General features: G+C 42.7%; 3 protein-coding genes across 12 annotated transcripts in view; all 3 read right to left on the bottom strand.

Moving 5' to 3' along the window:
- Positions 1–96: 96 nt before the first annotated feature.
- On the bottom strand, positions 97–14564 carry LOC143488720 (histo-blood group ABO system transferase-like). Of its 6 annotated transcripts, none has more exons than XM_076987583.1 (7): positions 14343–14564; positions 11890–11974; positions 10701–10736; positions 10544–10567; positions 5263–5295; positions 4952–5086; positions 97–1949 (listed from the first exon to the last, which is right to left on the bottom strand). In XM_076987583.1, exons 2-7 carry the CDS (start codon positions 11949–11951, stop codon positions 1262–1264), a joined length of 978 nt encoding a protein of 325 aa, XP_076843698.1. In that variant the 5' UTR covers positions 11952–11974; positions 14343–14564; the 3' UTR covers positions 97–1261. The 6 variants fall into 6 exon arrangements, with proteins under 6 accessions (XP_076843698.1, XP_076843702.1, XP_076843699.1 ...); XM_076987587.1 differs by lacking the exon at positions 14343–14564 and adding an exon at positions 13970–14276 and having other exon boundaries at positions 11890–11969; XM_076987584.1 differs by lacking the exon at positions 14343–14564 and adding an exon at positions 13970–14274.
- A 1693-nt stretch (positions 14565–16257) lies between these two features.
- LOC143488770 (globoside alpha-1,3-N-acetylgalactosaminyltransferase 1-like) lies at positions 16258–23065 on the bottom strand. Of its 5 annotated transcripts, XM_076987669.1 has the most exons (8): positions 22857–23060; positions 21281–21316; positions 21102–21134; positions 19981–20013; positions 19626–19760; positions 17913–18461; positions 17754–17809; positions 17391–17612 (listed from the first exon to the last, which is right to left on the bottom strand). In XM_076987669.1, exons 1-8 carry the CDS (start codon positions 22904–22906, stop codon positions 17536–17538), a joined length of 969 nt encoding a protein of 322 aa, XP_076843784.1. In that variant the 5' UTR covers positions 22907–23060; the 3' UTR covers positions 17391–17535. The 5 variants fall into 5 exon arrangements, with proteins under 5 accessions (XP_076843781.1, XP_076843779.1, XP_076843784.1 ...); XM_076987666.1 differs by lacking the exon at positions 17754–17809 and having other exon boundaries at positions 16258–17612; positions 19626–19757; positions 22857–23065; XM_076987664.1 differs by lacking the exon at positions 17754–17809 and having other exon boundaries at positions 16258–17612.
- Positions 23066–23621: 556 nt separating this feature from the next.
- Positions 23622–27667, bottom strand: part of LOC143488752 (globoside alpha-1,3-N-acetylgalactosaminyltransferase 1-like) — an 8440-nt gene continuing 4394 nt past the window's right edge. Inside the window, exons 7-8 of the mRNA XM_076987634.1 lie at positions 26075–26209; positions 23622–24782 (exon numbers count right to left, since the gene is read on the bottom strand). Of these exons, the coding sequence (XP_076843749.1) occupies positions 24092–24782; positions 26075–26209 (826 nt within the window). The 3' untranslated portion in view covers positions 23622–24091. The remainder of the gene's footprint in view (positions 24783–26074; positions 26210–27667) is intronic.

The following is a 27667-nucleotide window of genomic DNA, read 5'->3' as shown; positions in this document are numbered from 1 at the left end:
CTGTAATAATATACATTGTACTATATTATATATACAAATGTCACATTATTCATTCATACATTGTCAGGGTGCAGAGGCGGAAGAATTGGTAACAGGTGCTGTACAAAAGGTTTAATGGGAGACAAAAGGGTAAATATGATGAAAAAACTGTCTCAGTTAATAAAAACATGGCAGTGAAAAACTTTACACAGAACAAACAAGAGGGTGAATACACACAGGTAACACATGGCAACAGGGCATAAAGAACAAACAGGAGGAAATGTGGGAACTGTAGTCTGTGGGTGTTGTGGCATACATGCATGCATTAAACATGGATACATTACATGCACTGTATTCCTGCTATTACCAATACCAAGACTACTGACCATATGGTTATCTACTTTTCTAATGTTCTTTTATCTGTTTCAGTCCTTCATGCACCTTTACAGGCCAATATCACACTTCATGGTCTCGCTCCCCTTTACCTCAGTGAAATGATGGTTAGATATGTCAGTCAGATCTCTCAGGTCTTCAAACAGTAATCTACTGATGATTCCTAAAAGCAGATTAAAGATAGGTGAGGGTGCTTTTAGCCACTATGGCCCAAAGCTCTGGAACTCTCTTCCTGAAGAGCTCAGAGGTGTCACGTTGAGGACCCCGGCCCCTCCCTTTTGGGCGTGTGTAAACGTTGTCCACGTGCTCTGTCTGCGTTTTCGGAACTCCGTGGTGACAGCTTTGTTGTGTGAATAATGTGTCTCACCTGTGAATCGTCTCGTAATCACATGGGGCTAATGTGGTCTGTCTATTTAATGTGCGCTCGCACAGTGTCCTGTGCTCGTCGTTGTCTAAACGTTACACGTCTCTGTGTTTTCGTGTTCCATGTGCGCTAAATTGCGCAATAATCGTTATAATTAAAAGTGACGTATGTCGCCATAGAAGGGTTTGTGTCTCGTCCTTCGCCTCGCACCCACCGTCACAAGAGGCATTTCATCCCTGCACAGCTTTAAGAATAGTCTCAAAACCTTCTTGTTTAGATAGTCAACATTATGTTGTCTATTATTTTATAATTTGTCACTTTATTACATTATTTTATTGTGTTTGTTGCATTTGTATCTTTAATTTATTTTAATTTTTTCTTTTTGTCTTCTCATCTTTGCTTCCTTTTAATGTTTCTTTTTAATTTATTCTGTAAAGAACTTTGACTTGCATGTATTATTATTATGATTATTATTATAAATCCCTGGATGGAAACCTGGTGAGATGCAGGATGTCTTTTACAGAATCAGTTAGGTCTGATCTGATCATAGTTTTTTGGGACGTGTAACAAACGGACAACTTTAATCTCACTCTTGAAGAATGACAACCCATTCCACAGGTACTCAGGTGACAGGATCTTGGTGGGCTTGTTGTACAGGAAGTACTTGTTCAGGTGGGACTCCTCCTGCCACACCGCTTCAATAGAATTGGCCTTGTCCACTTCCAGCTGTATCCGGCAGGTTTTAACCAGTTTGTGCACCTCATTCACTAGACCACCAATCACTGCACCAGCATAGTAATAGTCCCCCTCTCCATAGGGGATATAGGCCTGGGACTCAGGACGCCTCTCATATGTGAACTCGTCACGTGGTGTTTTGTAGAAACCAAAATGCACTGCAGCAACAAGCTGATCCAGAGTCTCGGCCCCCCAGTGACCATAGAACTTGGTGTCCACGTCGAGGCTGAAGATGTAGTCGACCTCATTGACCAGTCGGTTCTCAATGAGTTCCTCGAGCTTCTCCATCCTGCCTAGTGAGATCTCCTGCCAGCGGTTTGAACTTGGTATTTTCAGTGTAGTCAGACTACGGTTGGCACCCAGTGTTACCATAGGAACTGCCTCTGGCTGGTCTGTAAAGATGTAATAATGCACACGGTAACCCTGCATGTAGTGCGTCTCTGCTGACTCCAGGAAGTCCTTCAGGAACCGCACATATCTGAGGGTGAGGGAAATATCAGTTCAGTTAACAGTCCAGTCAATTTAGCTGTATGACAGCTGTGTGGGTGTTTTTGTATCCACTATGATCCACGACCACTGTGAGTCTTGCAACTTGTCTTGACAAAAAGACCAAACCAGAGCTGTAGCGTATTTAGATTATGAGTGCAGGAGCTTGAACTGTGCATCTGTAGTGTGAATGTTAATGTCTCCTGATGAGCATTCAACAGCAGTGAAACTCCAGCCATATCAGTGGCATTATTGCCGTAAGCGGGACATCAGGGTTGCCAAATTTTGAAGATCACTTGGAGTGAGGTTTGAACCTGGAGGAGGTGGCGAGTGTAAATTGTTGACGGGGGGTGTGGTGGCGAACGTAAAATGGACACAAATTAAGTGTTATATCGCGATCTATCAATGGCCGGTGGTTGGCGCCAGAGTGAACTAGTAACTCATTGAATCATAGATGTGGATCAGAGGTAAATAAACTACTTTTTTTCAGCGTGAGATATCGCAATGTGGCGTGAGAACGTGTGAAAATGGTCAAATGCGTGTGTCTCACGCTCAATGTGTAAAAGTTGGCAACCCTGGGACATACATATCAATTGCAAGACTGATTGGAAATCTCTCTTCCTGTATTTAGACAAGCTAGGCTAGAGGCTAAAGGCTGGAGGCTAGAGGCAAAAGTGTGAGCTTACATAATAATTTTACATGTGTGAGTTTACATAACTTTACATGTGTGTGTTTCCCAATAATCAGTCATAATCTCTTTGTTATGTGGGGACACGCGAACGCGCATAAACCACATGGTCTTATGTGGCGATACGCGAACGTGCATACACCGCGTAGGGTTGAATTAAACTCAAACGCCAAAACCACAAAACAAAACAAAAAACAGACCACCGCCAAAACGCTCGCGGGAAAAGATACAAAAGAAAACGTCTTCGTGTAGGCAGCACGAAGGAAAACCACCAACAGAAAAGAAAAGCGGAATAAACTCAACACAAGGTAAGTAGCCTACGAAAAACATAGCGTGCAAAAACAAAAGAAGCACGGAACTGCTCAACGCAATGTATGTAACAAAACAAAAGAAATGCAAAACCATGAAACTTAAGAGACGCGAAAAAATACTCAACGCGAATAAATGATAACAAAAGGGAAACAAAAACCGCCGGGGGAAGAACCGGTGAAAATAAAAAACTTCCCAAAATGATCAGAGAGAGAGAGAAACAAGAGAAAAACACAGCAGGGACGCGAAGGCACCGGGAGAGGGTGCAAGAGCCCCAAGGGCTTGGGCCTGGGGGTCTTGCTGCTGGTACACACGGTGCAAGCTGCCACGAAACCTTCTACATCCTTACCCATACCGGGCCACCAAAACCGTCTACGGATAAGCTCAGTGGTCTGGCGTGACCCAGGATGAGCGGCGAACAGTGAGGCGTGCCCCCACTGCATGACCCCTTTCCTTTGGCCAGAGGGAACGTACAGCCGCCCAGGCGGTCTCCCCCCGATCGGGCTCAGCCACGAGTGCCCGTCTGACAGCCACTTCAATATCCCATTGGATGGGGGCTACGATTTTCGCGGCCGGTAACACGACACCAGGGACTGCGGGATCAGCCTGCGGTTCCCACTGGCGTGAAAGGGCATCAGGCTTGGTGTTTTTGGACCCTGGGCGATAGGACAAGGTAAAGTCGAACCTGCTGAAGAACAGGGACCACCTGGCCTGCCTGGGGTTCAACTGTTTAGCCTGTTGGAGGTAGGCTAGGTTTTTGTGGTCTGTCCAGACCAAGAAGGGGTGCCTGGCCCCCTCCAACCAATGCCGCCATTCCTCTAGGGCCGTTTTGATGGCTAGCAACTCCTTATCCCCAATGTCGTAGTTGCGCTCGGACGGCGTCAGACGGTGTGAGAAGAAGGCACAGGGATGGAGCTTGGGTGGTTCCCCAGTCCTCTGGGACAGCACGGCCCCGAGCCCCTTGTCAGAGGCATTGAGCTCTACGATAAACGGGAGTTCAGGGTCGGGAATAGTAAGGACAGGGGCAGCCACAAAAAGCGCCTATAGGGCGTCAAAAGCCTTTTGGGCCTCGGGGTTCCAGGCAAACGGCCCAGGAGACTTCCTGGTTAGAGCGGTAAGAGGGGCAGCCATTCTGCTATAGTTTTTAATGAAACGGTGATAAAAATGAGCAAACCCTAGAAAGCGTTGAACCTGGCGAAGTGTTGTGGGAACAGGCCAGTGAGCAACGGCCTTAGTCTTAGCAGGGTCCATGGCCAGCTTATTCTGGGAGACGATAAAACCAAGGAAGGACACCTCCCTGGCGTGGAACACTGACTTCTCCAATTTAATGTACGACGCACGTGTTTAATGTGTTCCTACTGTGACCGACTATAAATCAATATGTCATCCAAGTACACATATACATAGCGGTCTAAGGTCTCACGCAGAACCTCGTTTATGAACCTTTGGAAGACTGCGTGGGCGTGACCAGGTACTCGTAATGTCCCGATGGGGTGATAAAAGCAGTCTTCCAATCGTCCCCCTCTCTCACCCGAACCAGATTGTACGCGCTCCTCAGGTCTAGCTTAGTGAAGACCGCGGCTTATGTAGGGACTCAAACGCGGTTGCCATAAGGGGCAGCGGATGGCGGTCTTTTGCCGTGATCTTGTTAAGGCCCCGGTAGTCTATGCACAGCCTTAACAAGATCTTAACAAGTCTATGCAGTGCAGGGGCCTGCCCTGACACTCTTAGCTCACAGATCTCACTGTCTGCTCTTTTATCTAGATGTCACTACAATTTGAATGTTCTTTTAAGGGTTGGCAGTGAAGTTCCTGGTGACCAGAAACCAACATCTCCTGTAACCGTAGTGATGCTAACATAGCACATTTGTTATAACACCATTTGTGATTAGTGGTGATAGGCATTACGTTAAAATTAACAATAAAAACAAGTTTTTATTTTACGTTACCTTCTACTTTAATGTCTAAAAACATTGTGAGAGATGGATAACTGCGTACTTGCCCACGGCGAAGACCGTGGTGGCTACGGTGATGTTCCGGGGTTTGTAGATGGCGTCGATGGTACTCGTCCCAAACGTGCCTTCCCATATGATTGGAGCCAACCATGGTGTCACAGTAATGATGTCTTTTCGACTGACACACACGCACGCACACACGCACGCACGCACACACACACACACACACACACACACACACACACACACACACACACACACACATATACACACACACACACACCTATAACACTTACGAGGATATGATAACATTCTACTAGAATTAAATGTAGCACTGGAAGGTGTCTCACTTACCCGTATAGTATACTAGGCTGTGGTGTACAACCTCTAAAACATACAGAGAAAAGCAAAGATTCATCAGGGTTATTTCCTCATGGTTATGTTATTAGTTTCTATTCAGTTCTGATGTATGCAACTTAAATTGCAGGTTCTTAATAAAATAATGTGATAGAAAATGTATGACAGAATGTGGATGAGTATAAGAATAGATTTTAATATTGAGATCACCCTGTGTGTTTTCTTAGTTTCCCTGTTATAACCAGCGATGTCAGTAACGCGTTACTAAGTAACGCGTTACTCTAATCTTGCCACTTTTTTCGGTAACGAGTAATATAACGCACTACTATTTCCAGTCCAGTAATCAGATTAAAGTTACTTATCCACGTAACTGTGCGTTACTATTTTTATTTTCCCTAGTAAAAATATATATTTGCTTTCTTCTTGGCTCCGCACGCTGCGCGCGACCCTGTGAGAGCGCGAGCGCGTTTTTCAAGTCATTTTTTGCAGTGTCCTCCCGTAACGATATGTGGTAGTGTAAAGAAACACCCCTCAAAAACAGGGGAAGGAACATTTACCTGACGAATTTTAATGTTGCTTTGTGTCCCACGTTTGAAAAGTGCTGGAATTTTGACTAACGTAGCCTACTTTAAAATGCTTGAAATTGTAATGATATTTCGTTTCACAACAAATAGCTGTCTGACTGAACAGTTCGCTTGTATTACATTTACAAATAATTTTACAAATAATACCGCGCATCTACACAAACGTAATGTCAGGAGATACTGTAGCGACTACTACTCCTCACGGTGAATTCCCTAATGGACAGACACTTGGCCACTCAAGCAGACCCTGATTTGCAACTTCAACGCAACTTCAAGCAAACCCCGCGAATTCAGGGCGGTGTTGCAACTTCAGCCAATCACCGCAACTTTCCCGCAAATTTGACCAATCACTGATGTCGTCTTGATGTGACGTCGACAAACTCCCGCCTTACCTCCGTATATACGTTCAAGAGGAGCAGACTGAAAGCAGCATGAGCGACGAAAATAACGGCAAAAAGATCGGGAAAAGCAGTATCCCGGTACACTACATGAAAGCGGGGATAAACTGTCCAGATCCGACCCGCGAATTGATTATCTATGGCCCCCTGGATGATATTTAATTACTATTAGAACCGGCCCGCAGGCCACAGCCGCCCGATGGTGTTTTGCACGCACAAACACTACATTCCCCACAATGCAACGGTAGCCCGCGAAGTCACTGCAGCGCACGCAAGCGGCGAGGGTCTGAGATAAAGTTTATAAGTTTAAACTTTGAACTGAGAAAGTTTATTTATCTCTGATCCATATCTATGAGTTACTAGTTCGCTCTGGCGCCAACCACTGGCGATCGATCTCCATATAATACTTAATTTGTGTCCATTTTACAGGCTGCCCGGTAACAACTTACGCTAACCCCGCCCCCCCAGTCAACAATTAATGTTCGCCACCCCCTCCAGGTTCAAATCTCACTTCAAGCGATCTTGAAAAGTTGCCAACCCTGAATAAATAGGTAAATAGATAATTAAAATTGACTACTAAATAGAGGAAACCATACAACATTTACTCCCTATTGTAATGTACTCATAAAAAAGCAAAAACTCACCGCAACTTCCATCGCAATTTTTTTGAAAAACACCCGCAACATCAAACATTTTAGCCCGCAACAATCACAAAAAAGGCCCGCGAAATCCTGGTGGGACTGACTCAAGGAGTCTGGCCCTTTAAGTGACACTGGGGGGGGGGGGGGGGGGGGGGGGGGGGGGGGGTAATGATGCTACACCACATGTGTGATGGTGGGTGAGGGAACGGAAGCAGAGACAGTGGTGCAGCATAGAACATTTAACACACACACACACACACACACACACACACACACACACACACACATACGCACACACACACACACACACACACACAAGACACTACAAAGACGCTACAAAGACGCTACAAAGACAACACGTGAACATACAAAAACTGCCAAAAAGGGGAAATATTCATCACTAGTTGACTTCCAGCTTAAGACAATAACACATACATAACACATACATAACACATAACACATACATAACACATAACACATACATAACACATAACACATACATAACACATAACACATACATAACACATACATAACACATAACACATACATAACACATACATAACACATAACACATACATAACAGCACCTGATGCTGCATTAAATACATCCACAAAACCTGCAGTCTGTAAGGGATGAACAAAACTGAAGATGTATTTTTTTAAGAACTTTTATCACCTGAAGATATGCCTAAATTGACAGATCTAAAACTACTCTCACTCTCTCTCTCTCTCTCTCTCTCTCTCTCTCAGGTATCTTTAGAGAAGATGCAGGATCCTCCTGCCCAGTAGGAGAGGCACCCCAGTCCTCAGTGTTCCTTCACCATCATCCCTCAGGTTTCATTGACATGTTTCTCACCCAGACAGAAGTAAGAAGAAGTATGGATGTATTGCCATGTCAAACAACACCAATACTTTAATGTAACCAATACTTTTTACTAATTCCCCAGTGTTTTTTAATTAGAGCGGACTCAAGCGCAAAACCAACAAAACAATCAATTAACCGAGACCTGCGTAAAAGCAGCATGGCAAACTAAACAAATAAAGGCACACCGAAACTTCAGCAAAACTAGAAACCAATAAAATACGCGGAAGAAACTCAACACAAAAAAAACCCCACAAAAGAGAACTGAGGATGCAGGGAGGCAACTGGCTGCCAGACACAAAACCGTGAAATAAAACTTCCCCCAAAAAAACGAACTGATTGGGAAGACTGTAGCGATGAGGAAACAGACTACGCAGATCATGTAGAGAGATGCGACTGCGTGTGAGTAATCAGGGCACAGCTCATGGGCTTTTGGTGGGGACCAACGGGCTGCACAGAACGTCAACCCTAATATATAAATACGAATAAGGAAGTGCCAGTGGCCAGTCCTGCATACCACTCACATCCTGTAGCTCTGTACACATTATATCAGTCAACACATCACAAATTCACATTCCCATTTAGGGCAATTACTTGTAATGTGAAATGTGCCATATTTGTCAATTGTGATTTTTCACCACAATCGAAATGTGTCCTCCGCATTTACCCATCTGTGCAGTTAGCACACGCACACGCACACACACTAGTGATTACTAAGGGGTTGTGGTACACACATGCCCAGAGAGGTGGGCAGCCTTAGCCCGGTGCCCAGGGAGCAGTTGGGGTTAGGTGCCTTGCTCAAGGGCACCTCAGTCATGGACTCAGGTCTGGGAATCGAACCCATGACCCTCCGGTCACAAGACCAGTTCCCTACCACAGGACCATGACTGCCCCCGTAGCGGACGCTCTTATCCTGATTGACTTACAAAGTGCTTTGCAGTCTGCTCACAGAATACATCCTACATAGTAATGCAGATGGGTCAGAATTCAAGATACCTTTGAACCAGACTACCACTAAACTACAGGAATCAATGCTAAGACCCAGAAGGATCTATAAACATAGGCTCTGTATCATAGGCTCTGTATCATAGGCTCAATATCAGACTACAAAAAGGCATGACAACTGCAAACCTACAAGAATAACACCTGATATCTTGATCAACATGGGTGTTGTATCAGATAATAGACAACAACACAAATCAGTGGTGGAGTTTTACTCTGCAGTGCTATAAATGCCATATCTGCAGCACACCACATTCCGCTTGTTTGTCCAATCTATATCTGTTCTGCTGAACACAGGAAGGTGGTTGTGGATGGCGTGCCAGTGCTGCGTGGTGGTTTTCTCACGTCTGCACTAGATGCACTACCATGAATCTAGACAGACCACAGACTCTTCCGTTTCTCACGCTTCTTCATTTACTCTCTCAATTTCATATCCATTTTGTTTAATCTTAGATTAATTTTTATTTACAGTTTTTTGCAGCTACCAGGATAATTTTTGAAAACGTTAACACTAAGCACTAATGTGTTTCTTTTGGAAAACACTGCCATGCAACTGCTACACTCAACCTACCAAAATCAATCAATCAATCAAAGTTTATTTGTATAGCGCTTTTAACAACTCAAGTTGTCGCAAAGCAGCTTTACAGGGTTTACAAGGTTAACAATACTATGGGTCCAGATCCAAACCCAGTCCTCACAGGTTAAAACACTTCTAGGTAAAGTCTTTAGACATGAGAGCTTAATCCCTCTAAAGAGGCCACAGGTTGCAAATATTGGCAGGAGTCCAATACTGCACAGAAATGATGATGAAGAGGATGAGAAGGAGGAAGGAGGAATGGTTTTCCAGAGGCAAAGGGTCCAGTCTAATCTGAGCTGCTACACTGTAGCATCATCCTGACACTTCAAAATGAGAATAAATAAGTAGACCTGTCCTCTATACATACTACATCATGTTTTTGCACTACTAGACTACCACTTCCTGGGGGGTGAAGGTGGCTATCCATCGTCAATATGGTCAGAGCAAACATACGTTTCTGACTACAACAGCACATCGCTACTGACAATCTGCCTATCTGCACTGGACCAGTGACGGCGTGAAACATCTGTGCTATGAATTTGCACCAAGTATGCTGTACTATCCACTCACTGATAGTCCAGTGTCCTGTGCCACACAGCATTGACAACATTATTTCTCTTACTGTTGTACAATATTGTAACGAACATCACAGGACAATGTCAGAGTCCCAGGCGGCATGGCAGTTACGTTGTAGTGATGATGTAGTGTTGCTACAGTGTTTATGCAAAACTTTTTTTAACTTTATGGTGAAAATGTACTGAATATGCAAAAATAACCTCTATGTTTGTGAATATTCATGTATATGTGAGATATACATGTATATCCGATAGACCTTTACTACAGACTACACACTGTTCACTGATCACCTGATATTTGTGTTTAGAGTTTGGATGCAATAATACAGTTTTGGCAAGAGTAGCAAGAGTTTTTTCAAAAAGTTTGAAAAGTTTTGACAAAAAGAGACTGTAAAAACTAATACATTTTTAGATTTGGAAATAAAAAAAATAGGAGGATAGGATCAGGGTCCTTGATCAGGATCTCTTTGATCAGTAATCCCCATGCAGGAGGACAGAAGCACAACCACTTAAGCAGTGGTGGTAAACAGTATTGTCTTGTGTTCATACTGTGTCTGTGCAGGATTAAAAATATAATGTAATATGTATATACACAAGTGCCAGTTTTGAATGTATACTCACTCCCTTCTTAAGTACTTACTTAGGACAGTACACCCTCCAGAAGCTTAAACAAGCAAGTTAACACACACACACACACACACACATACACACACACACAAACAGAACATGTTAAATGCATCTCTCTCTGGGAACATCGCATAAGAACATAAATGGTCTGACAGACTGTTTCAACTCACTAGACGTGGATGGAGGTGAAGCTGAGGTACAAACACCTGAGGGAGAAAGAAGACATGATGAAGACATTTAAGGCATTTGGCAGACGCCCTTATCCAGAGCGACTTACATTTTTATCTCATTTTTATACAAGTGAGCAATTGAGGGTTAAGGGCCTTGCTCAGGGGCACCTCAGTCATGGCCTCAGGTCTGGGAATCGAACCCTCGACCCTCCGGTCACAAGACCAGTTCCCTACTGCCTGGCCATGACTGCCCAGTGTTGACATGGAGAAGACATGGTGTTGGATATGGAGAAGACATGGTGTTGGACATGGTGAAGACATGGTGTTGGACATGGAGAAGACATGGTGTTGGACATGGAGAAGACATGGTGTTGGACATGGAGAAGACATGGTGTTGGACATGGTGAAGACATGGTGAAGACATAATGTTGGACATGGAGAAGACATGGTGTTGGACATGGTGAAGACATGGTGTTGGACATGTGTGTGATTGATACATCATCTGAAGCTGATAGTGCTGGAAAATTTCCCATTCGTGGGATCATTAAAGGTTATCTTATCTTATCTTAAATTTGTGTGAACCTTGTACACACTAACACACTCCTCTTTCTGGACAGTTTGAAGGTACGTGCGTTGATGGTGTTCACATGTTAGCACAGAGCTGCTGAGCATAATCTGCTGCACACTCTTGGTGAGGGCTATTCTTGGAAGGCACTCATTTATTTCATACGAATGTATTAGCTTCCCTGTCAAAGCACAAAGATATTGTAATATCTTTGTGTTGCAAAGAACATGGGCAATATCATCCAGTAGAGGGCGCTGTTAAACGTACTGTAGATCAGCCAGATTAGCCTCGCAGTAAAGGTGCTGTTAACCTACATTTCAATTTAGTGAAAATAATTATCGTTATGAACACACCTTGTATCCTTACATACTGTGTTACGTTTTCTCCACTTATGCCAAATATATATATATATATATTTTATATATTATTTTCTTTTGGAACAGTAAAGAAATAGTGGAAATCCACTTAAAAGCATCGGACCGCCTTGATAAATAAGCTCTGTAAGTAATGAAATGTGAATATTGTTATTGTCTATGCAGGTATTGTTACATGGGATTAACCATAGTAGAAAAATAACACACACACATACAGACATACACAAAGAGAAAAATTTCAGTTACATACCCAATCAGTAACACTACACCCAGTGCCACAAACGCCAGGGGGAAACTGCGTTTCAGGCGCATATCTTTTCCCTGATGCAGCTGAACTGGAGAAAAAAGAACAAGTTTGGAGGAAAGATGTGTACCATGCTGCAGACAACCTGACGACCAATGAAGCCTGTCTCATGGGCGTGTACGTATCCGTAGATAATCATATATGTATAAACTTCTTGTCTTGACATTGCAATTACACCAAGATTTCAAGATTTAATTATTTACACCGAGTTACTGCAGATAGCAGTCTCTGACAAAGACACCTGAACACCACAGCTTGACTCTGACCAAGACACTTGAACACCACAGCTTGTCTCTGACCAAGACACCTGAACACCACAGCTTGTCTCTGACCAAGACACCTGAACACCCCAGCTTGTCTCTGACCAAGACACCTGAACACCCCAGCTTGTTGGACACACAAATGCTACTAGTGATGTAGTGACATCAGAGTTTCTAGATGTGACTTGCTGGCATTTAATTTTTTTAATATGTAAAATTATAATTAAATTCATCAAAGACAGCACAACTCAAGATATGAAAATCTTCCACCAATTTTCTTAGAAAATTAATGTGACAAAATTTGGAAAATCTCAATGATGCGAACTTTTTATTAAATCATCAGATGAGAAATCTGATTGTGGGATTAGGGTTAGGTTTAGGGTTGCGATTAGGATTAGGTTTAGGGTTTTAGGGTTGGTTTCTGAAGGAACTTTGTAAACTGACTGTGACAGAAATTATTGATTATTGACTAATCATCATTGATTAGATCATGTTTAGTTATTATAAGAGATCATTATGAACTTTATGATTTAGTATTTGACCATTCTGACTAAGTAGAAGGACTACAATAATGAAGTAGTGTGATTCAGTGTAACCATGTTTAGTTCATATTATGCATGTGTGCTATACTGTGACCCAGGTCAGGGAGAGTGCTGAGGGTAAGAGTACTCTGTTAACTGGTAGTCACTAGGCTACTAGTCTTGGGTCATTTAGCTTTCTCTGTGTTCAACTGATACATCAGTTGCTTCCACTAACTCTAGGGAAGTCCATATTAGGAGATACACACATGTGAGACCAGAGATGGGAGTAAGTCACACATGTGCAAGTCATAAGCAAGTGAGACAAAGTAGCCTGCTGGGCACCTATGTTTTGGAACATGCTGTGCTAAAGATAACCTGCTGTTAGAACTGCTGAATTGTGTTTAAGGTTGTATATAAGCAGGGGGACTGCCCCCCTGTCTTGAGAGTTGTCATGCTTGAATGAGACTCTCATGTCTGTGTCTGTCTTGTATCTGTCTTCGTCCTATTTATATATATTTATATATTTGTAATAAATTAATCATTTAACCACGTCTGAGTCCTCATCCATTTTCAGAAAATTTCCACGACACTGACAGATTTTGATCACGGAGTTACAAGCATGTAGGAAAGAAAGTAGTCGTCCACAATGATTTCTCAAATAAAACAACAGATAACACCAGGAAGCAGTTTCTAAATGGCACAGTTATTTTGCATTCTTAGTATCTGTTTTATTTATTCATTTTTGTGGGCCCTGCGTTTTATCTATTAATTTCAGTTTGAAAATTACTTTAAATCTAGTTTCACCTAGCCTCCATTTTGTTAGTTAACATTATATAAAGCATTTTAAGTTGCATGTATGTATGAAAGGTGCTATGCAAGTAAATGTTATTATGATGATGATTATTATTATTATTATATAAACAATAGAAGCTTTTAACATCATTTTAGCTTTTCTGCTAACGTTAACATTATTATTGAACATAGACACACTCAAACTGGAATGAGGTTAAGTGCAAACATGGGTTTCAGATACCACACGATGCATGTCTGTCATAGAAACCCACGTCTGACATGTAAACCACAAAGAAAAATTCCTATGAGCTAGCCAGTTACACTGTATTTGTCTAGTCTATAAATCTATAATATAGTTCTAAAACAATTACTCTTATTTTTATTATATTAGCTTGATCCCAATATAGTGGCAGTTTATACAACATACATTTTGAGAGAAAATGAAAAACTCACCTATTAAAACTGATGGAAATGTGCCAATTATAATATTTAAATTTAACAGGAGTTAAATTGGAGTTACCTTGTTCACCTTACAGCAAGGAGTTAATATTTATCAAATCTACAAGGACAAAGGAATTATTCTTCTTTCCTTCACAACCTTCTCCTTTGTGTTCCATATCCACAGTATGGCTCATTTCTGGTAATGACGACTTGTTCAAACACGTTCTGTGCACAGTTCTTTGCGTAAGCCACATTTGTGTCCAAAAGACTTGTTCAAACAGGTTCTATTCTCAGTTCCTTGTGAAAACTTCTTCAAGAAATTATAATGTACCAGCACTAATATTATATATTAGAATGCTATGTTCAATGATCTGATCATACTTACCATGAATTAGCACAAAGAAAATGGACTTTTCTCCACCCACTCCAGTGTGTATACTCCTCCACCCCTTCTACAAAGTCTCTCTTCTCCACCCCTCCACCCTGCCAGTGATCTTCTCTATAAAGTCTCTCTCTTCCCCGTCAACATTCTGTACATTAAACTTCTGACTTCACCACCTGTCCATTCTCACCATTCTGTTGCCCCCCCCATCCACACACATGTATTCTACTGATCTGCTCCTCCTCCCCAGGCTTAATTTGCTCCTTGCTCTCAGTAAAAAAATAACACCCCCACCCCCCACTAACACCCCCACCCCCCATCACGCCTCCTCAGGTGTGTCGTCAGGAACACAGGTGAGACAGGTTGCAGTGACAGTTACTGGACACTATTCAGATACTCTCGTAACCCTTGACCCACTCCTATCTTTATATGGATGGCTGTAAAAAATAACAAGGTGCTTCTCTGTCCTGGCGGTGGAACGAACTTCCACTGGCTATCTGAACAGCGAACTCTCTCGTGGTTTTCAAACGCAGACTGAAGACCCATCTCTTTGTAAAGCACTTATAAGCACTAACCTACTGAAGCATTGGTATAAATCGTAGTTGCACTTTATCTCTGGGAACACTTGCTAATGTAGTCTTGTAGGTATTGTTCTGTGTCTAATCTTATATTTTGTTGTCTTCTTTCTAGGTATCAGCACTGGCAACTGTTTATGGCAGTGCTTGAGCTCGAGTAGTTTGGACTTAAACCTATTTATACTAGATAGAGATGCATATTCTGACTAAACACTTAGCACTTTTGTAAGTCGCTCTGGATAAGAGCGTCTGCTAAATACCGTAAATGTAAATGTAATTAAAGAGCTTAAAAATAAAAATAACCACAAAACACATCAACCCTAAACTGAAGGGGTAAGGGTAAAGGTCATAGTGCACATGGGGTCTGGGTTGAGGTTCACCTCAGTCTATGTCTAACATACGGTCTAACATACTAACATCTAACATACTAGCATACTTTCCTAACCCACTAATGTAGTGTCTAACAAACGGTCTAACATACTAACATCTAACATACTAGCATACTTTCCTAACCCACTAATGTAGTGTCTAACATACGGTCTAACATACTAACATCTAACATACTAGCATACTTTCCTAACCCACTAATGTAGTGTCTAACATACGGTCTAACATACTAACATCTAACATACTAGCATACTTTCCTGACCCACTAATGTAGTATTTAACATACGGTCTAACATACTAACATCTAACATACTAGAATACTTTCCTAACCCACTAATGTAGTGTCTAACATACTGTTTAACTGCCTAATCTTCTGATAGGCAAACGCCATATTTCAGTTTGGATCTCCTAGACTAGTCCAAAAAAGCTCAGTTCAACAAGTGTATGAAATTCAGACATTTTCTGAAATACATCCTTAGTTTTGTCTCTGATATTTCCTTGTTAAAAATGGTGGTTTTCATTATTTTGTTATTACAGAAGACTGGAGCTTTGGCACCATCTGCTGGACAGTAGTTTTTCAATAACCAGTAGCTACTGGATTTATAATGACCTTCATTGACGCAATAGGACTGTAATGCAATGTGGGTAACCAAATTACATGAATACATGTGAAGTTAATGAATGAGAATGTGTTAGAAAATACTGATAACATTTCTAATGTTTCTAATGGCTAATGCAGAGTCAGTGTCAGAACACACAGCAGGAGTCTGAATGGGCCAAACTCCAGATTAAACTCCAATCACAGCAAAGCAAACCACTAAAACATCTTGAAATGAGGCAGATTCATTGTAATTAGTGTGTAAACAATATGTATACAGTCCTGTAAAATATAACGTATATCAAATATTTGTTGTAATGCCGAAGGCGTCAAGGAGCGATAAGCCGCACACCAATGCTGAGAGGAGTGAGATTTATTAAAGGGCCATCCAAACTCTGGGTCATATAAACAGGCCTGGGTCAGATCCATAGGAGAGTCCATAGCGTTAACAAAACCAACACTTAAAGACATAATGAACACAAAGACCAAACTGTAGTACCCCCCCCCCCCAAAAGAAAAAAACACACCACCCTGAGATGCACAAACCAAAAACACAAAACCAGAAAAACCTAAACATAAAACCAAACCAAACACAAAAAGAAAGAGGTCGGACAACAAAATATCAACAAACCAAACCAGAAGGAGAACCAGGAACAGACAACAGAGACACACCAGGCAGAGGAACAGACAACAGAGACACACCAGGCACAGGAACAGACAACAGAGACACACCAGGCACAGGAACAGACAACAGACACACCAGGCACAGGAACAGACAACACCGCAAGAGAAGAGGAAACCAAAGCAAAACCAGGGGAAACCGAAGACACAGGGACTGAACGGGAAACAGGAACACCAGGGACAGACACTGGAGCGGAAACAGACTCAGGAACACGAACATGCGGATGATGAACAGGCCGACAGGAGGAGGGAGGAGCATCACAACCAAACAGGCGACAACTTCTGGGAGTAGGCACACAACAAACAACAACCCAACAAAAACCACGAACAACAACCCAACAAAGACACGGGCACAAAAACAAGAAGAGACACTGGAACAGAGACAGAAATGACAACACGAGCAAAGACAACACCAGGAATCACAGAGGACAAAACCAGAAACAGCACAAAACAAAGATTCAAAGCCAGACACCACAGGAGAGGGCAGGGAGGGTGAGAACCAAGGTTGCACAGTACAAGGTGGGGCAGGTGGGAGTCCAGGAGCAGCGGATGCAGTGGTGGGCCCGGGTCCACAGGGGATGGTGGGCCCGGGTCCACAGGGGGTGCCGGCGGGCCCAGAACAACCGGAGACGCTGCGGTGACATCACGTGGCAGCAGGCCCGGGGTTTCTGGGGTTACGGCGTCTAGTGCAGTCGATGATCCACTCAGGGTCGCCAGAGCCATGGCAGACCCACTCAGGGTCACTGGAGACAGGAGGGACCTCTTCCAGGTCACCGGGACAGGAGGAAGTGACCTCTTCTGGGCCGCAGGGATGGGTGCAGCTGCCCACCAAGGGTGCTGTTGCATTGGTAACAGCATCCATGGATGCTACAGTTATGAGGATGACCTCTAGGGGTGCTGTCACTGTGGGGATGACCTGCAGAGCACAAGCAAATGCCCCCCCTTCCCTCCAGGACTAGCACAGGTCCCTCCCGGGCCTCTGTAGGCTGGGTGGCTGGTAGAACAGCCATCTCAACTGTAATCCGGGAGACCCTGGAAGAGAATACAGACACAGCCTCTTGGTGGCTGGTATTGGGTGGGATTGGTAGTGAGTGAATTGTTGTGGAAGGTGATTCATTCACCCTCACAAATATGCATGTTTGGGAGAGTTAGTGAATACAAGTCAAACATTACATCCAGGTGGGGTGTGATCAGGGGTTGGGGCGCACCTCCTCATTGTTCTTAATGACCTGGGAGAAGCGAATGATTTTTATGTCATCAGTTTGGGATTTTGAGTCCTGCCACAGGTACTCAGGTGACAGGACCTTGGTGGGCTTGTTGTACAGGAAGTACCTGTTCAGGTGGGACTCCTCCTGCCACGCCGCTTCAATAGAATTGGCCTTGTCCACGTCCAGCTGTTTCCGGCAGGTTTTAACCGCTTTGTGCACCTCCTTCACTAGACCACCAATCACTGCACCACCATAGTAATAGTCCCCATCTCCATAGGGGATGTAGGCCTGGGACTCAGGACGCCTCTCATATGGGAATTCATCACATGCTGTACTGTAATAACCAGGGTGTATCACGGCAACTATATCACCCAGAGTCTCCGCCCCCCAGTGACCATAGAACTTGGAGTCCACGTCGAGGCTGAAGATGTAGTCGACCTCATTGGCCAGTCGGTTCTCAATGAGTTTCTCGAGCTTCTCCATCCTGCCTAGTGAGATGTCCTGCCAGCGGTTTGAACTTGGTATTTTCAGTGTAGTCAGACTACGGTTGGCACCCAGTGTTACCATAGGAACTGCCTCTGGCTGGTCTGTAAAGATGTAATAATGCACATGGTAACCCTGCATGTAGTGTTTCTCTGCTGACTCCAGGAAGTCCTTCAGGAACCGCACATATCTGGAATTGGGAATATTGATGATAGTTTCAGTCAACAGTTTTGTATCAGTTCAGCAACTGGTTTTACTCAATGAAAATATACTGTAGACTTATGGTTAATCGTAGACTACATATTAGACTACTCTAGACTATATTAGATGACTATAGACTAGGGGTGTGACGAGATCTCGTGTCACGAGATCTACTCGAGATGTAACTGCAAAATTTCTCGTCGCGTTAAAAATCTGTCTCGGGGGATTTGTGATCCAACAAGCAGCCAGAACGACATCGGAAAATACAGGTATTACTATTGAAGATGCACCCGCCACTTTCAAATCGTTTGTTTGGCAGCATTTTGGGAACCCGGCGGAAATGATAAATGGCAAGAGAGTGACTGATAAGACACGGACCATATGCAATCTTTGTATGAAAAAAATGCTGTATACCGCGGCTAATATGAACACGATGCAGATACATTTACAGGATCACCACCGCTCAGTACTCAAATCAACATATCTCACTTGAACAGAGATAGCAGGGACAGAAAGGCATGCTTTGGCAAGTTGAGACAGCGAAGGATATTGGGAGCAGTGTGGGGATGCTAATATGTAGACATGCTAATATTCTTAAAAATGAACATGGCAGTGTAGTTGCAGCAAATTCAGTGACATACTTGATCAGGCTCTGTTTGCACTATTTGCACTCTGTATTGACAGAGAAGAACTTCGTTTTGCACATAATATTGTTTGCGCTTGAAAAAAGGAGAAATATTTAATTTTATTTATTTTATTTTAACTTTTATAAAATTATATTTTAATTTTAATTTCAATTTGTAGAGGAAGAAGTTCATTTAAAGTTCATGCTTACATCATGCATGTTAAAATGGCTATATTTTGTCATTTTAGTTTTCTTAAAATCTCATCTTGTCTCGTACTCGTGAACCCAATATTGTGTCTCATCTCGTCTTGTGAGCTGAGTGTATGGACACTCCTACTATAGACTATATTACACTACATACTACTAAAGACTACATTTTTCTCAGTTGTGACAAGTGTTCATACAATAACATCTTATTTGGCTTGTTGGCCTAAGAAGATGATTTTCCCAAAATATATTTCAGTGTAATGTTAAAGTTTGTCACACACTACTCCCCACAATAAACACCAGCCTATGGTAGATACTTACTTTCCCAGTGCAAACACAGTGGTTGCTATTGTGATGTTCTGGGTTTTGTATATGGCGTCAATCAGAGTCGTGTCAAATGTGTCCTCCCACACCACTGGAGCAAGCCATGGGGTCACCGTGACGACACCTGTCCTGCTGTTACACACAGACACACACACACACACACACACACACACACACACACACACACACACACACACACACACACACACTAGTCATGGGTCACCCTCTAGGTACTATATGCTAATTAAATACAACTAGAATATCTCTCTCTATTTCTCTCTCTTTCTCTCTCACACACACACAAACACACACACACACACGCACACATACACAAATACTCATGTGAACTTACCCATTTAGAATGCCAAATTGCTTTTTCAAAAATCTGAAAGTAAACACAAGATAAAAATGAATATTTATCTACTCGAGGCCGAGAAGGACTGCACAATATTCGCCCATCTCCCGACTCTATGCCTGCCTGCTCTGGACACGTCACTCTGTCTGCCCGCTCTAGATATGTCTCCCTGTCTGCCTGCTCTGGAGACATAGATCACAGCTAAGGACTGTAGTAGTGATGGTGCTGTTAATAAATCACAGCTAATGACTGTAGTAGTGATGCTGTAGTTAATAAATCACAGCTAAGGACTGTAGTAGTGATGGTGCTGTTGATAAATCACAGCTAAGGACTGTAGTAGTGATGCTGCTGTTGAAAAATCACAGCTAAGGACTGTAGTAGTGATGCTGCTGTTGAAAAATCACAGCTAAGGACTGTAGTAGTGATGCTGCTGTTGATAAATCACAGCTAAGGACTGTAGTAATGATGCTGCTGTTAATAAATCACAGCTAAGGACTAGTAGTGATGGTGCTGTTGATAAATCACAGCTAAGGACTGTAGTAGTGATGCTGCTGTTAATAAATCACAGCTAAGGACTGTAGTAGTGATGCTGCTGTTGAAAAATCACAGCTAAGGACTGTAGTAGTGATGCTGCTGTTGATAAATCACAGCTAAGGACTGTAGTTGTGATGCTGCTGTTGATAAATCACAGCTAAGGACTGTAGTAGTGATGCCGCTGTTAATAAATCACAGCTAAGGACTGTAGTAATGATGCTGCTGTTAATAAATCACAGCTAAGGACTGTAGTAGTGATGGTGCTGTTGATAAATCACAGCTAAGGACTGTAGTAGTGATGCTGTTGTTAATAAATCACAGCTAAGGACTGTAGTAATGATGCTGCTGTTAATAAATCACAGCTAAGGACTGTAGTAGTGATGGTGCTGTTAATAAGTCACAGCTAAGGACTGTAGTAGTGATGCTGCTGTTAATAAATCACAGTTAAGGACTGTAGTAGTGATGCTGCTGTGAATAAATCACAGCTAAGGACTGTAGTAGTGATGCTGCTGTTGCTTGGTTGCTCTGATGCACTTTTTGGATGTTTCTGTTGATCTCTGTGTTAATTATAATTATTGTCTTACCTGTGAATGAATCCACTTCTCCTTCCTGCATACCTGAATAAGAAATGCCACATAAAACACGTAGACGAGGTACTACACACACGTGCCATGAGTGTATCATGAGCAATCGTGTGTAAACAGGTTGGCAATGTGTCAGAGACAATTTGTGTGTATGTGTCTGTATCTGTGTAACTATTCACCTAAACCAGGCCAAAGTGTAACCCAAGTAAACACACCTGAAAGACAAAATGATTCAATCAGTGGCTACACTTTGACGATTAAGTGCTGCTTTGTGTAGAAGTGTCTCGTTTCCCTGGAATGGGAACGTCACAAACGTTTTATATCACAAAATATTTTTTTGCTGAAAGTATTTTTTGCAAAAAATATTATTTTTTTGCTTATGTTATGGTATTACAGGACAAAGAGAAACTCTGGCGTTGGGAGCAGCCCTAATTGACAACTCAAGGAATCTCGCTTTGCCTGTTCTGCAGCAGGACTGATCATTTGTAAACATTTTTCATGCGGCTTTCTTTCGCTGTTGCTTAATGTGACTCTAGCCTTCTGTAGAAGATATAACAGCCGAAACTCTCAACACAGCACATTCTTAAGACTCATAAATACACAAATCATTAAAAAAGAAACATCACTGAACATCAGCCATTCAGAGCTTTACAGTTACATCATTGTGATAGGCAGGTTCTCTCTGTAGTAGTCAAATAGCATATAAACATTCTATTGTAACATTCACACTTTTTAACTGAACACACTATGAGCAATAAAAATTTGTCATGCTGCCTCAAAAACCTAATCGTCCAAATTCTAACTCCCATGATGCCTCGGGAAACCTAAAACCTAACCTGACTCTTATTGATCCTTTTGTATTTAAGCAGATTTGTGACATGCTCTTCGTGTGAAGTACTGAGCTACACACACAGATCAGTTTTCCTGTGTTGCTTTTTGTTTTTTTTTTACTATGTCTGTTCTTTAGATTATGCTTGTTTGGATTTGCCCTTTGAGAACATCGCGTGTTTCTTGTCCTGGCTTGATTCAGAACTCTGTCTGTTTGGGATCGGGCTGTATGGAATCTGTTTCATGTATTGTGATATTGTTTCAGACTTCCCCATCTCCGCGTAAACCTAAATCACAAATCCTAATCCATAAGCACCTGAATTATATTCATATATTACATACATATGATCCTTCTATTAAGATAGAGAAGTGTAATTTCTACAGAACACATGTAGAATACATTTAGAACACATATGTAAGAGCTGTTCTTCCTTCTGATTTGACACTTGTAATTCAGTTACACTTTTGTTTGCATCTTGACAATAAATTCATGAATTGCTTTTTTTGCATTAAATGACCATGGATCAACATGAATGAACTACTAGTTATGATTTATATAATAACTAAATGATAGTATTTACATTGGCAGTTGTTTTATATTGTAAAATGTTGCTTTTGAATATTTACATTATTGCAACAGATTTCTAAATATTAAACAGTTTCTATATCTTCACGATATAATACAGTAAAATCGTGAACTAAATAAGTGGGGTAGTGCCTCTAGTAACATGATTACATTTATTTAATCTGACAGATTAAAATTTTGAACTGTATCTCCATGTGAAACAGAAGCATGCCCATCTGTACCAATGTGTCAGGAATATTCATTTAGTCTAATTTAAATCTGAATGCATCACTACAGCCAACACCTTTACTGACGGATAGTCACAATCAATCCACTAGTGTCAGTTAAAAGTTGTTACATACCCAAAAACCAATGTCAGAAAGGCCAGGTACGAGTTCTGTAGTAATCGCATGGTGGAGATTTTCCTTTGTGCATAGCACACGGCACCAGGAAATGGTAGATAATGCAAATGCTAATTCAAACAAAAAGAATGACATCGTAGTGCAATGGCGCCTGGACTCTTTGATACATTTACTCCAAAGAACTCCACTATGGTACTTTTTTAAATCATTGAACACCAGTTGAAATACAGTGCATGGGATTACTAGATTCAGAACCATCTTCAAATAGACACATTTAGAATGACAGACATTTAAAATGTCATCCTCCCCTACATTTCTGACATTCCCATATTGACTAGGCGGTAGTACTATGTGTTTCAAGAGAACGTAGCCAAATTAACTAGAGTAACTTCGGTTATGACTATGATTATGTCTATATTGAGTTATTATTTTTGTACATTTTTGTGACACCCACAAAGTGCAGTCGCATTTTGTTTATATGTTTCATTCATGTAATTATATAGCTAAATATTGATAATTTATACCAATTTAATAGTTGAATTGTGAGTACACCAGAAAACAAGTGAACTGTTTCCTGGTGCTACTAGTAGTAGTCAGGGTAACGTGTACATGTAGATTGAACAACGTTGGGTGAAAAGTTGAAGCCAGTATGTGTCTGACACCCCCTAGTGGCTGGCTTCAGTACAAAATTGAACCAGATCATAACGGCTGTTTTTTTTTTTTTTTTTTTACTGTTTTTATTGTTATTAAAATATACTTGTCAGTTCGAATATATTTGAATTACATATTTTTCAACATTAAGTGTTTGAATTAGGCCTCAATTTAAGGTAGCAAAGTTTGCATAATTTTTCATCATTGATATTAATTTCAAGTAGTGCCTCCTGCTGCCTGGAAAACAAAGAAGCATTTTTTGAACAGACCCTTCCTACAAAGAGCCGTAATTCCCATTATTACCACACAAAACCCCACAAAGCAAATGTTCCTCACTCCGGGTCAAAAGAGATACAATGCTAACTTATTTTTAATGTTGAAGGACCACTGAAAATTTAAGATGTAACCATTTACATATAAGTAAAAAAACAATTCATTATGTATAATGGGCAAATTATAAATAATAATTATAATAAATACCAGGAATAAATAAATTCACTGATAAATTTAAGGGATTATTAACAGCATTGAAACAGGAAGAATATGTGCATGTGTATGACACATTACATCCAGGTGGGGTGCAATCAGGGGTTGGGGCGCACCTCATCATAGTTCTTAATGACCTGGGAGAAGCGAATGATTTTGATATCATCAGTTTTGGAATTAAAGTCCTGCCACAGGTACTCAGCTGACAGGACCTTGGTGGGCTTGTTGTACAGGAAGTACTTGTTCAGGTGGGACTCCTCCTGCCACGCCGCTTCAATAGAATTGGCCTTGTCCACGTCCAGCTGTATCCGGCAGGTTTTAACCAGTTTGTGCACCTCCTTCACTAGACCACCAATCACTGCACCACCATAGTAATAATCTCCAATCCCCTGAGGAATGTAGGCCTGGGACTCAGGACGCCTCTCATATGGGAATTCATCACGTGTTGTACTGTAATAACCAGGGTGTATCACGGCAACTATATCACCCAGAGTCTCCGCCCCCCAGTGACCATAGAACTTGGAGTCCACGTCAAGGCTGAAGATGTAGTCTACCTCATTGACCAGTTGGTTCTCAATGAGTTTCTCAAGCTTCTCCATCCTGCCTAGTGAGATGTCCTGCCAGCGGTTTGAACTTGGTATTTTCAGTGTAGTCAGACTACGGTTGGCACCCAGTGTTACCATAGGAACTGCCTCTGGCTGGTCTGTAAAGATGTAATAATGCACACGGTAACCCTGCATGTAGTGTTTCTCTGCTGACTCCAGGAAGTCCTTCAGGAACCGCACATATCTGGAATTGGGAATATTGATAACAATTTCAGTCAACAGTTTTGTACCAGTTCAGCAACTGGTTTTACTCAATGAAAATATACTGTAGACTTATGGCTAATTTCACCCAGTGGGGAACCGTCAGGGCCCTCTACGCCCTCTCAGAGGGCCTAAAATATTCTTAAAATATAAATATATATAATTTATCAAATTTTTAAAATCTACTTACAGTTTGACAATCGACATCTAAACAATTACAGAAATATAAGCAAATAAATTATTCAACCGTGTCTATTCAATCTGTGTTGGCAGGTGAGGGGTTAAGTGAAAGCCTGTAAGCCTGTGTCTCCCCCTATCAGGACTGTGATGCTCACTGTTTGTTTACAGAGGGCCTGGCAGTGATAATTCAGCGCAATACCAGTTTCAAATGACAGTAAAATTGACCAATCATATCTTCCCTCTTAGTGGGCGGACTTAACTGTATGATAATTTCCGCCCGCTGTGGCGACATTAGCTGTCGTTAGCATACCACCGCTAGCTAGTTTCCATTCAGTCCTTTGATGTCCTCGTGCACGTTGTTTACATATTCCGCTCCCGAGGAACACGGAGCTGTGAACCTTATTTTGTTGGAACCTTATTTTGCTTAAGAAGTTATCTAGTACTGATATTATTGTTACTGCTACTGATTTCACCATAGACTACATTAGACTAAATACATACATACTACAGACTATATTAGACTACATATTAGACTACTCGATTGTGACAAGTGTTCATACAGAAATGAACACTCCTCCTACCGTTCCTCCTACTACCACAGGAGGGGGCTCCAGAGTCAGTACCAGACAAAATAAACGCAATCAGCAGTCATCCGTCACACCTGTCTTCCTGGCTACTTAATGTGATAAGGCAAAACTCAACCGTAGAGATACGGGAACTCGAAAACAAAAGACGCAGAAAAAGCTCAATGCGTGAAAACGAAACAAAGGACGCCAGGGGAAGTAACTGGCAGTAGGCAGACGCAAACAAAAAACAAAAAAACCCTCCCAAAACAAAAGTATAATGAATATGAAGTGAAACAGTTGGAGGTAAACTTGAGGAGGGCCAGGGAGCGGCGCAGGAGGTAGATACTCGAATAAGTGGCAGGATAGGAGAGAAAGAGAGAGATTAAGGTGGAGAGACACCTTGCAACACGAACACGACGTACTGGCAGAGAAAGCAGAGAAGGCTGAGAACGTACTGGCATAACCAAACGATTCAGCAGTGACCCGTCACAACAAACTTCCTTAAACACACCCTATTGTAGATACTTACTTCCCCAGTGCAAACACAGTGGTTGCTATAGTGATGTTCTGGGTTTTGTAGATGGCGTCAATCAGAGTCGTGTCGAATGTGTCCTCCCACACCACTGGAGCAAGCCATGGGGTCACCGTGACAACATCTGTCCTGCTGTTACACACAAACACACACACACACACACATACACACACACACACACAATCATGATCATTCCTTACTGGTCATCGTGGTCCCCATAGCGATCCACTCTGTTTTGCATTTTTCTGGTGTTTGTTTTCCAGATGCTTATTTGTTTGTTTTTATGCCCTTCCACCTGCTCTCACCTGTGTCTAGTTTCTACTCATTGGTTCTGTTATTTCAACATTGTGATTCTAATTGGAGTCCCTGCTTGATATTCTTGTGCTTTCTGTTATATATATATATTGTCACGTTGAGGACCCCGGCCCCTCCCTTTTGGGCGTGTGTTTACGTAGTCTACGTGCATCGTCTGCGTCTGTGGATATTCCGTGGTGATGGCTATGTCATGTGATAATCCGTCTCACCTGTGAATCGTCTCGTAATCACGTGGGGTTAATGTGGTTTGTCTATTTAATGTGCGCTCGCACAGTGTCCTGTGCTCGTCGTTGTCTATGTCCACACGTTGCTGTGAATGTTTATTGTTCTCCGTGCGCTATTGCGCAATCTTGTTAAAATAAACCGTGACGTTTGCTGCCATCGAGGGATTCCGTGTCTCATTCCTCGCCACGACCCGCGCGTCACAGAACGACGAGCCGTGAGAGACACAAATGCCAGGCTACAAGGGGAAGTCGAAGAAGGGCAAGAAGCCCAGTAAGCGGCATCACCGCGCTTCCTCTTCTCCTCCATGCCGTGAAGTTTCGCCCACTCTGGCTCAGCTCGAGGAGGACCCGGTGTGTGCTCACCAGCTGGCCACCGCCCGAGGGCTGGAGCACAGGGACCCCGAGGTGGCAGAGACCTTCCGGAGGGGTGCGGTGAGGATCTGGAGGGAGAGACACGCTCCTCCAGCCCGCGCTCTCTCGCCTCTGAGGGTGGACTCGTTCGTCATGGGTGCTACCGAGTCCACCCCAGAGAGCGAGTTCGGGTCAGAGGACTCGGAGGAGGAGGAGGTAGAGGACTACCCCCCCTCTATATGCAACGCCCCCACCGTGGACTACGGTGGAGAGGAGGAGGAAGACTACCCTCCATCAATAGGCGACGCCTCCATCGTCGACTATGGCGAAGAAGAGGAGGGCGAGGAGGCCACTCCCTCGGTCTGTTCCGCCCCTACGGTGGATTACTGCGGTGATGAAGAGGGCTACCCTCCGTCCATATGTGACGCCTCCACCGTCGATTACGGTGAGGAGGAGGAGTCAGATGAGGATGATTACCTTCCTCTGCCCGTAGGCACCTCTCCCACCGTGGAGAAGGCCGGTGAGGACTCGGAGGAGGACGATTACCTTCCTCCGCCCGTAGGCTCCTCTCACACCGCAGAGGAGGGAGAGGAGGAGTACCCTTCGTCAGAGGGCTCCTACTCCGCGGAGGAGGAGGAGAGCCCTCCCCCCTCTGAGATGTCTGCAGAGACTGTGAGAGGGAAGCGGACGCCCTCTTCCA

This window comes from Brachyhypopomus gauderio, unplaced genomic scaffold, assembly GCF_052324685.1.
Source record: "Brachyhypopomus gauderio isolate BG-103 unplaced genomic scaffold, BGAUD_0.2 sc54, whole genome shotgun sequence".
Lineage (NCBI taxonomy): Eukaryota > Metazoa > Chordata > Actinopteri > Gymnotiformes > Hypopomidae > Brachyhypopomus > Brachyhypopomus gauderio.
The sequence above is the reverse complement of the archived record's forward strand: the minus strand, read 5'-3'. Positions and strand labels throughout refer to the sequence as shown.

Coding starts and splice junctions, on each gene's coding strand:
- LOC143488720 (XM_076987583.1), bottom strand. CDS start 11,951: ATGCGCCTGAAACGCAGTTTCCCCCTGGCGTTTGTGGCACTGGGTGTA. Junction 10,568..10,700: donor TTCACCTCCATCCACGTCTA/GTGAGTTGAAAC, acceptor TGCTTGTTTAAG/CTTCTGGAGGGTGTACTGTC. Junction 5,296..10,543: donor TGGAGGGTGTACTGTCCTAA/GTAAGTACTTAA, acceptor TGTATGTTTTAG/AGGTTGTACACCACAGCCTA.
- LOC143488770 (XM_076987664.1), bottom strand. CDS start 22,906: ATGCGATTACTACAGAACTCGTACCTGGCCTTTCTGACATTGGTTTTT. Junction 21,135..21,280: donor TACACTTTGGCCTGGTTTAG/GTGAATAGTTAC, acceptor TTTCTTATTCAG/GTATGCAGGAAGGAGAAGTG. Junction 20,014..21,101: donor AGAAGTGGATTCATTCACAG/GTAAGACAATAA, acceptor GTTTACTTTCAG/ATTTTTGAAAAAGCAATTTG.